Consider the following 10,873-nt stretch of genomic DNA (forward strand, 5'->3'; position numbering starts at 1 on the left):
ATCTCTTGGTTCACTCTTGAACTACGTTCGGCTTGATCCTCGAAAGGGGTACGTAGGCAGCCTTTCATAAGGTTCAGTCTGAAATCAATCAAAAACCTTTCATGTATTTTCTTCGTCTTTTGTTATCGAGCTGCGACTCAACTAGGTTTGAGCTTTTAGGCCGCTAGAACTAGGTAACTCGCTGACAACCTTTGCGGCCAAAGCTTTTATGATCTCTTGTAATGATCGCAACGCTCTTACGCGGACTCGAAATAAGATCTACTATTTTCTCTAAACTCGTTTGTTATCTTTTCATGATTTCCGCATATATTTGGTCACTTGCCGTTGGCTCTCGCAGAGATCCGGGACCTCTGGGAAATTAGGATTTTCCTAGTTTCCTAATTTAAACGGAAATCGACGGTGCGAATTTTGGTTCCCACATGGAGGCTGACATATTAAAGAAAAAGGGTGTTAACCTTCTTGGTCTTGTCTCAGTAGTTATTAATCTGCTCGACTGAGGATGTGGATCAGACTTCTCACATGCTCACGTGCGGTTGGAACACGTGAGATATTTAGTGAGCTCGATAAAAATGTCATGTTGCACCTATGTCGTTCTGGATGGTTAGTCTATGTTCTTGTAATGCTCAACAATCAACATCATCTGCTTCTTTTACTTATTCTTAATCAAATGAGGAACTTTTTGCATTCAAGTTAACTTATCTTAGTTGGCATTACAAAAAGTGTCAAGTCTGTTGCACCTATGTCGTTCTGGATGGTTAGTCTATGTTCTTGTAATGCTCAACAATCAACATCATCTGCTTCTTTTACTTATTCTTGATCAAATGAGGAACTTTTTGCATTCAAGTTAACTTTCCCCGTGTTTCAATGGAAACTAGGGAATAACTTTGATTAACACAATTGGCTTAAAGCCCCAGCTATGATCAACAGGAATGTGATGTCGTTGGTTCTAAGGAAGTATCATATCAAATGCTTATTATTTTTTTCCTTTCTTTTTTTTTGGTCTCAGTTGATCTGTCAACAAGCATGCAGTATCTTTAAACAGAGAGCAATACTTGAGATGCTTGGAATTGATCAAAAAAATTGTTGCACTTGTTATAGTGTGTAGGCATGTATGTGAAAGGCCTGTTCGACAAGGTAATATTTGACAGTTTAACTTCTTTACATGAAACCTAGAGATATGAAACTTGCGGTCCATTATCTTATAATCCTATTCGGTTTTTTTACTATACAAAATGTTTCATGTTTCCCACTGTTGTCTATTTGGCGTTATATTTTAGACAGTTCTATGATAAAGAGTTCCAATTCTTATAGTTGTTGTAAGGACTGAAAGGAGAACTCGATCTGGGCTGTACTAGCGGTTTACATTAAGGAGTCTCTTATAGATTCCTTTCCAAGTTGATTAGCCTCTGGTTATCATTTTGCACTACTTGGTTCCCTTCAGTCCTTTTTTATAGGCTTTATGACCAACATGTACCACATAAAATTTTGAACTTATTGCTACTTCTAAACTGTTACTAGACTGTTCAGTTTGTGAGATTCTTCTGGAAAAGAGAGAGTAATCAGAAAGCCAAAATTTCCACAGGCAACCAATAAGGAGGTATATTCACCTAAAGAACCCCTTCTGAATATCTTTCTCATCTAGCTTGGAATGTGCTGTAATAGTTCTATATGTTGGAGTCAAAAGTTTCCTTGTGAGTCACTGACATAGAGAATTTTGTAAAATAATAGAGAGAAGGCTACTTGCAAATAAATCCCTAATCAATGAAAGTAATCACGAGTATGTGTGTTGTTACTCTTTAGCTAGCAGAATCTCTGATGATTGTTATCATTTCCAAACAAGTAAAGCACTTTTGCCTATGTAGGTGCTTCATCTAACATAACCGAAATCTATGATCTCATCTCACTGTTGATCAACAAAAGGAAGAAGCGCAGACTCTAGGCATTAGGTTGCATGGGTCAAGCAAGAGAGTGGTATTTCCATTATAACAATTAACACATATATAAACACACACAGAATTACTATATGTCAACGCTCACATACTTTTTCTTTTTTTTTTGAAAAAGGCTTACAAACGCTCACATACTTGTTATTTTCAAACTTAAAACACCTCTAACACATGTTTAACAGGTAAGTGGGGTCAATACGACGATGATAACACGACTACACGAGATTTCAACGCGAAGAGCATATCACTAAACTTTCTCTAGGAAGTGATTGGCATATGGCATACATCATTATGTACAAGGCTAGTCTCGTCTCCATGTAGGTACAACCACAAAGCTAAGTAAGTTGAGAGAGTTGAATCCTAAAGAATCCCTTGTAATATCTTTGAGTGTTCTTAATAAAATAAAGATTCTCCTTATGTAATCTCTTCTCTTTTCTTGATTTCACTCCCTCTTTATCTGATTTTTCATTCCTGGAAACGTTCACATTATTGTTTTGTTATCATTTACAATGTTATTAGACAAGAAAATTCAAAACCGTGTATTTTTTTTGTTCAACTGATTAAATTAGAAAAAAAATTAGAGTTTAGAGTCCATCAAGCCCATTGCTAAGACATGCCTTAGCAATGAGGTCTGCAGGCCCATTTTGAAGTCTAGAAACATAAGAGAAACGACATGAAGCAAATGAAGAAGCTGAAATTGAAGCAATGTCGGTCAAAGTCCCGTAGAGCTCCGACGGACGATGTTTCAGATTGATTGCTTTTACAAGCACTTGAGAGCCTGATCTTAGCCAGATGTTGGTGTACCCGGACGATACTGCACGTAGAAGAGCAGAGCGAACGGCAAACCCCTCCGCGAGGAGAGCTGAAGAGACTTGGTCTTGGAATTGGGAGCCTCTCCCGATCTCTGTGAGATTCTGATCAGTGAAGAGCCACCCTAATCCTGCTGATTTTGTATCTCATCTCCACGCTGCGTCTGTATTGCAGATTAGGGTTGTCGGCAAGAGCGTTGTTGGTGAAATCGCAAGAGACGCTGTCACGTGATTTGGCAGCGGGGTGATTTTTGGTTGTGCATCCTGAGCTGTCGTCCATTCTCTTGCTGTGATCACTAATTTGCTTAGACAGTCTTGTAGGGAGAAAGTCATGTTCTCGAAGAGTAGTTGGTTCCTAACAATCCGCAGATTCCACACTATCCAAGGGAATAGATTGATATTTGTACCTACTGGTGGTAGGTTAATGCGTTGATATGAAGCCACCAATTTTTCTCCAAAGGAAAGAGCTTGGGTGAGATTAGCTGGTGAGGACCATGGTGCAAGTTCCCATACTCGTTGAGCAAAATGGCAGTGGAAAAAGAGATGAATGGTAGTCTCTTGTTCCCCACACCTAATACAATTAGTGTTTTCATGTAGGCCTCTTTTCTGAAGGTTCTCACTTGTAGTTACCGCGTTCTGCATTACTTTCCAAAGGAAGAGTTGGATTTTCTGGAGTAGTTGCGCCTTCCATATCATTTTATTCCAGTTGAAGTTTGTTGGAACCGTATAGTTTGCGGGCAAAGCTGTTGTGTGCAATCGTTGTGATAGGTATCCAGATTTTGAAGTATACGTACCCGATTTGTCGAGTAGCCAGGAGTACGAGTCTTCAGCTCCTATAGTACTCGGGCGGAGGAGTAGAATTTCTTCTACCAGAGTAGGGAATTGCTTTTCAAGAGCTTATCTGTTCCAAATTCATGTTTCTCTGGAGAGTACATCTGCAACCACTAGGTCCTTTGCGTCTAAGGTTGTTGGTCCTATTGCTGCTTTTGGCGTCGATACAGACAACCATCGGTCATGTCATAGCTTTGTAGAGTTGTCATTTCTGATCACTATGCCTAAGTGTTGGATGAGAATGTCTCTGCCTTCAAGTATCCCTCTCCAGCCATGCGAAGGCGAGGAGCTACATGATACTTTCAGGAAGGCGTTTGCGTGGCAATACTTTCCTAGCAAAATCCTGGCTAGCAGACAATTAGGATTGGTAAGGATCCTCCAAGATAGCTTGCCCAGTAGGGCTTTGTTGAATTGTTGAATATCTTTTATACCCAAACCTCCACCATATTTAGATTCAGTCAGTTTGTCCTATGAAACCCAACATATCCCTTTTTTTATTCATTTGGATCCCACCAGAATCTGATGAGAGCTGGCTGTATTTGATTGCAGAGACCTACAGGTAATAAGAAGCATGACATAGCGAAGGTGGGAGTGGCAGTGAGGACTGACTTCAGCATAGTGAATTTCCCTGCTGGAGACAATTAGCGAGTCGACCAGCTGATAGCTTTCTGTTTAATGCGGTTGTCTATAGACGAGAAGAGGTCTCTCTTCTTCCTACCAAAGAGCTCAGGGAGGCCAAGGTATTTTTCCACACCACCCTCTTTTCCAATACCGAGAGCTTGTTTGATCCTGATTCTCTCTTCTGTGGGTGTTTTTGCTGAGAAGGTGATAGCTGATTTACTTGCATTGATCATTTGCCCTATGCCTCCTCATATTTTTTTTTAAATTGTTGTGAGTGCTAGGCAACTGGTGGGATCGGATCTCGTGAAGAACATGGTATCATCAGCGAAGAGAAAATGGTTTATCCTAGGGAAGTGGCGAGCAACTCTGATTCCTGCTATCTCCATGTTTGTTTGAGCTTTCCGACAGAGTCCTGACAGTACTTCAGCGCACAGAATGAAGAGATATGGGGAGATAGGGTTACCTTGTCGGATCCCTAGAGAAGGTATCACTGAACCTAGTACTTCTTTGTTGATTAGGAAGGAATAGGAGACTGTAGTAATACATTGCATCACCCAATTTGTGTAGATATCATGAAAACCCATTCTAGATAGGACTTTTTGAAGAAAATCTCATTCCAACCTGTCATAAGCTTTGATGATATCTGTCTTTACAGCTATAGAACATCTCTTTGTAGCGCTAGAAGTCTTTAAGTAATGTAGGACCTCATGTGTGATCAATACATTGTCGGATATGACCCTTCCTGGAATGACCCTTTCTAGTACTGGTTTAAGTCTCATGGATACGATTTTTGAGATCACCTTGTAGTAAACGTTACATATAGCTATAGGTCTGTAATCTACTACTCTTTTGTGGCTTAGGATCTTAGGTATCAATCTGATGTGAGTAGTGTTAATTGTGTTCGGCAGAGTTCCTGTGATGAAGAAATTTTGAACCTCTTTTATTATTGCAGATGAGACAGTTTCCCAGTTTGAGTGATAGAAACTCGAGGAGAAACCATCGGGCCCTGGCGTTTTATCCGGGTGTATAGAGAACATAGCATCCTTGATCTCTATAGCAGATGGAATGGAGATGAGTCCATCGTTTAACTCCTTGGTTATGCAAGGTTCGATGGCTTGGTTTACTGTATCGGTGCAGTCAGGGCCGGAGGATGTGAAGATAGTACAAAAATATAGATTGATCTGATCCAAGATCTATTCTTTTTTGTACACAGCTTCTCCTTCTTCGTTTTCCAAAACGGTAAGTCGATTTCGAGCCCTTCTCCCTCTAGTGGAAGCATGAAAAAACCCTATGTTTTTTATCTCCAAGGGTTAACCACATCTGCCTACTTCTTTGTTTCCAGTATTCTTCTTCCGCTCTGTAGGCCTCAAGTAGTTCTTTGTTGATGGTTGTGATACGCATTTCGTCTTCAGTGGCTCGTGACATTTCGACGTCCAAATCTCCTTTGAGAGACTCAATCTTCTTCTTCCTGTTTACATAGTGTATGTGTTGTGTTTTTCAAGGTTTTTTTCGTAGGTCCCAAATAGCGTAAATTCGTAAATAAAATATCTTATATTCAAAGAGATAATAATAATAAGAATAAATTGGACTGATAGTGATGTCACATGTAGAACAGTGAGAGGAATAGCAGTTGTTCCACTTGTAGTAATTTATCAGTACAATAAATATTCAAATTGATATCTGTTTTGTGAGTCAATCACGGATCAAGGTCAACAAAGAACGATTATACATATGCATAAATCAACGTTATTATGTTGTTATTTTTTGTTTTTACTTTTCAATATAGGGAAAAAGAACATGTTAATATTCCAATGTAAATACTATAATTACTACCCAAAGAAAACTAAGTACCTTTGTAATTTTCTCATTGACAATTTAAGAGATCAACCAAAAATTTCAAAACAACTGTATTAAAAAAAACATGAGCTGAGCAAGACAGCCCCCACAAGATACCTTTGTAATTTTTTCATTGACAATTTAAGAGATCAACCAAAAATTTCAAAACAACTGTATTAAAAAAACATGAGCTGAGCAAGACAGCCCCCACAAGACATGTGAAATGTGTTATGTAATAAGACTCTTGTTATAAGAGTGGACCATTACCAAAACAAGTCATAAGCTATGAGACGGTGAGGCCATCACAAGAGGAATTTCAATTTCAGAGATGATAGCTTAACACATTTAGTTAAACATTGTCAGTTCAACTTTAAACCAATTTAGTTCTTGATTATAAATCTTTTTCCCTAATTAGTTTTTAAGAAGCGGACCATTATTAAAAATTTGGTATCTTAGCACTATCTAATATCCATAGCCGCATGGACCACCATTAAATTTGCCAACCCTTTTCATTTTGACGTTGTTGTTATTAATTGTTTTCATTGAATAATAATATTCGGTTGACAAAAAGGATATATATACAAAACTTGTTCCATGGTATAGGAAGAGCCATCGAGCTTAGTATTTGGTCGTATTTTCTATCACAAGTATGTTCAGTATATATATATATATGTGTGTGTGTTTTCAAAATATATAATTTGACTTTTCTAACTAGATAAATAGTATTCTATACAAGCTCTTAATCTTAAAGTTTGATTGGACGTCTAAACCTAAGTAACCAGTGCCTAAAATTCTAACCTTGGAGTTTAAATATTTGATTAGATATGGCCTGTCTTGGTGCATTTGGTCATAGAGTTCGATTGGACATTCCATGCAATCACGCCTGCGAAGGATTTCATTCACAATTTTTGTACAAAAAAATTGTAAGTGAGAAAATTTTTATCCACATAAAATAGATAAGGTAAAAGAAGAAAATAAATAATAAACATAAAAAGAATTGCAACTTGTTGTTCTTTGTCTCCCCAGTCAAATACAAAATATCTCAAATCGGAAGATCAAATCTTTGTAAACATATTGGATTTCTCATATATCTATCAATCTTCCTATTTCCAAAAACAAATTTATTGAACCATGTCAGTAGCATTTTCAGAAATTAGGCATATGATAACAATGATACGTATGAATTAAACCAATAGAGAAGATGTTACGTGCAATCAACAAATATGATGAGAAAACATGATTTATGCAAAATGTAATATAGAAGGTTGTCACTATATTTACTCGGATGTACGAACAATAATACTCATGCATACACCTTTTTGTTATCAGTGAAAATCTCTAGGTTTATGTCATAATCTCAAAGCTGGGAATCAGTTTTTAAATTTTCTAATTTAGAAAATAATCAAAGATTGTTTAAACTTCAAACACAGAAAAAAAAATTCTCACATTATTACTAAACTACCAACATTTTAGTCACTCATGCATCCAATTTAAACCATGGTTAATTGTTTGTCAAAAAACCATCTTCGTAGCGATTCCATATTACTCAAATTCAAATCCATAGTGTTCCATCAGTAAGGAACACATCTTATTTTGTGGAATCTATTCCACAAAGTCGTTTAACACGTCAACTACATTCATAAGGAGTGGTGAGTGTTATGGTCTTTGACGAATGTGTCGTAGATAATGGCTATTATGCTATGGTTTTAACATTCCATAACATTCCATAAAATATTTACCAGTCACATTGAATACCATTCCAAAACAATTCCATATATTCCATTTTTGGAATGGAACAAAATTGAATTTTTTTTGTAAAATTCATTCCTTTTGTTCCACAAAATAAACCCTCGTGAATAAATTGAATGAGTGGAATCAACAATTTCATTAATAATTTCAGTTTCAATTCTATTTTATTCATCGTTCAATTTTTTCCTATTCCAAAATATTCATTCCTTTTATTTATGACATTCCTACTAGAGAGAAACAGTTACAGCTTGATGATTAAAAAAAATGTTGTAGTAACTAACAAAATTAACGATGATAAGTCTCAAGGACCAATAAATGCAAAATAGCATGAGTAAAAAAAAAATTGGGAGAAACTATATTTTCCACTTCTTATAAAAATAATAGAATTTTGTTTCTTTCTTAACGACTTATACTTTTGTCTTCTTTATATCGAAATATTGAACTAAAACATTTCATCGCTATATAAATTGTGACATAATAAACGCCATTTTGAACCCAAGAGAACTGGCGACTACTAGTACAGGGATTAGGGAGTCGGTTAAATATTTAATATCATGGTTCTAGAGAACCTAGGTACCTAAAGTGATTATAGTACATAAAACTACAAATACGAATGTCACATTCCGTAAGAATGTTGTTTATCTGTGTCGGTTCGTGCACAATTATTTAATCTAATAGTATCGAATAGCATAAGAAGTAAGAGCCTATTCTACTGACAGTTTTGAAAAGGGTTTCAATTAATATCGTTTTCAAACTTAATTACCAATAACTAATGACAAGCGGAATGCAATAAAATCGTCGGCGAAATACCTCACGGTTCAGAATAAAATAATAATAGCAATGTGATGGAGTTCTCACTCTAGAAAAGGATACCAAAGATATTTATTAATGAAGAATTATACTAACTCGAAAATTCATTTCAAGTTTTGTGGTTAATTCTTTTACCAACATTTCTTCATCTTACTATTGAACTTAAATAAGAAAATGAAACCGAAAATCTCCTTATAATACACACAAGATTAGTATTTTAAGAAACCTAAAGAACAAAAGGAAGTAGGAACTAGTAAATAAAGTTCAGTTACAAAAAAACACTAGTAAAAAGAAGTTATTAACTAAAATGACATAACATGTCATTTCATCAAACCTGTTCATTGTCTACGTGGCACATAAAATCAGTTTTACAGCTTCATAATAATTTACCAAAATACGCTCTACTTTCTTCAGTTTTTCTCCACTCTGTTCATAGCCAGATCAGTCCACGGGTTACCACCACCACCACCTCTTCCATTACCCGCTTCGCTCCTCCTCAAACCCATACCCGGATCCCAACCCGACCCGTCGAGAACGATCCCGCCTAGACCCAGCTGCATATTCGATGCCAAAAGCGAGCTGAAACTCCCACCACCACTCATCTCCATACCTTTCACGTCTTGGTCTCCGATCGGAAACCCGTACAACATCCGGGTCGGTTCCGTATCCGGTTTGTGCGCGCTTTGTGAATTAGGATCCGGATCGGTGTTCTTGGTCTTCTTGTTGTTGGAAGGAGAAGTAGGGGATGTGGTCGATCGTTTTGCGTTCTTGCGAGTTCCACCACCGACGGGGACGTTACGGAGAGCCCCGCCTTTGGTCCAGTAACGACGGCAGCTTTTGCAAAAGTGACGTGGCTGTGACAGGTTGTAGTTGTTGTAGTAACAGAATTTCGTGTTTTGTGAGTCACAGCGAGGACAGTTTAGCTGTTCTTGAACCGGAAACTGCGGTTGTTGTTGCTGTTGTGGTTTCGCCATCATCGACTGGTAATAAGCTGCTGGATCCTGCATTTCTTCTTCTCCTTTCACGAAAGAAAACTTTTTTTTCTCTCTTTTTAATCAAATTCCCAAAATAGAAAAACAGAGTCTTTACAGAACCAAAAAAGATAGAATTTTGGAGATGGTAGATTGCAGTTTCAGACCGGTTGAAGAGTTAGAGAAGAGAGAGTGATGGGTTTTGAGGTTTTATAGAGAAAGGAAGTGATTCTGGACACATAAATAAGACAAAACTAACACTTTCTCTCTCTACAGAGATCTGGAGCGGAGCAGAGAGAGGAAGAGGGAAGGACAAGAGTGTTGGGATAAAAGTCTAAACGACGAGAGGACAAGCTTTGGGAGCTGTGGTGTGTGACCTGTCTTATAGGGCAACCCAAATACAAAGATTAGTGGCTTCTGTAATCTTCTTCCTTTGATTATTGTTTTGTGATTAATTATTAAATTTGTATTCGTTTATGATTAGATGACAACAGTGTGGTGTTGAAAATTCACGTTGACTTGCTCACTTCTTCTAACTAATACCATCGTAGAGTTGTTTTTGTTTGATGTCATTTTGTTGGAGGGATCAAAAATAATTTGAATTTGTTTAAGAGAATTTGGCTAAAGTTATAAAATGAAAACTCATTTGTCCCATTAAACATTACATAATTTAAATTATAGGATATAAGTTATATTATTATAAATCCTATTTTAAATTTTAAATTTTGAAATTTGTTTTATAATCTTCAAAAATATTTATTCCAAATTTTATTTTATAATTAATTATTTAAAAGTAGGGCAAATCTCAAAAATGGTACATTTCTAAGTTTATGTCACAAAAATAGCCCTCAAAAACTAAAATGACCAAAATAGCATTTTATCTTTTGAAAAAATTAATTATTTTTTATTTTTCAAAATTTGAAATCTTATCCCAAAACTCCATTCCCCAACTCTAAACCCTAAAACCTAAACTCTAAACCCTAAACTCTAAACCCTAAACCCTAAACTCTAAACCCTAAATCCTAAACCCCACCCCTTAACTCTAAACCCTAAACCCTAAACCTCACCCCTAAATTCTAAACCCTAAACCTTAAACCCTAAATCCTAAACCCTAAACCCTAAACCCTAAATCCTAAACCCCACCCCTTAACTGTAAATCCTAATGTCTAAATTAATTTACCATTGGGGTATAAATGTATATTTATCTTTTTTGATAAAACATTAAGTGATATTTTGGTCTTTTTTACTTTTAGAGGCTATATTTGTGACAAAAACTTTTTTAGTGCTATCCTAGTCATTT

General features: G+C 36.5%; 1 protein-coding gene across 1 annotated transcript; it reads right to left on the reverse strand.

Moving 5' to 3' along the window:
- Positions 1-8,769: 8,769 nt before the first annotated feature.
- On the reverse strand, positions 8,770-9,960 carry LOC106342121 (dof zinc finger protein DOF3.1-like). Its single transcript, XM_013780965.1, has one exon. It carries the CDS (start codon positions 9,607-9,609, stop codon positions 9,013-9,015), a length of 597 nt encoding a protein of 198 aa, XP_013636419.1. The 5' UTR covers positions 9,610-9,960; the 3' UTR covers positions 8,770-9,012.
- Between the last annotated feature and the right edge of the window lie 913 nt (positions 9,961-10,873).

The sequence above is a fragment of the Brassica oleracea genome, chromosome C1 (genome assembly GCF_000695525.1).
Source record: "Brassica oleracea var. oleracea cultivar TO1000 chromosome C1, BOL, whole genome shotgun sequence".
NCBI lineage: Eukaryota > Viridiplantae > Streptophyta > Magnoliopsida > Brassicales > Brassicaceae > Brassica > Brassica oleracea.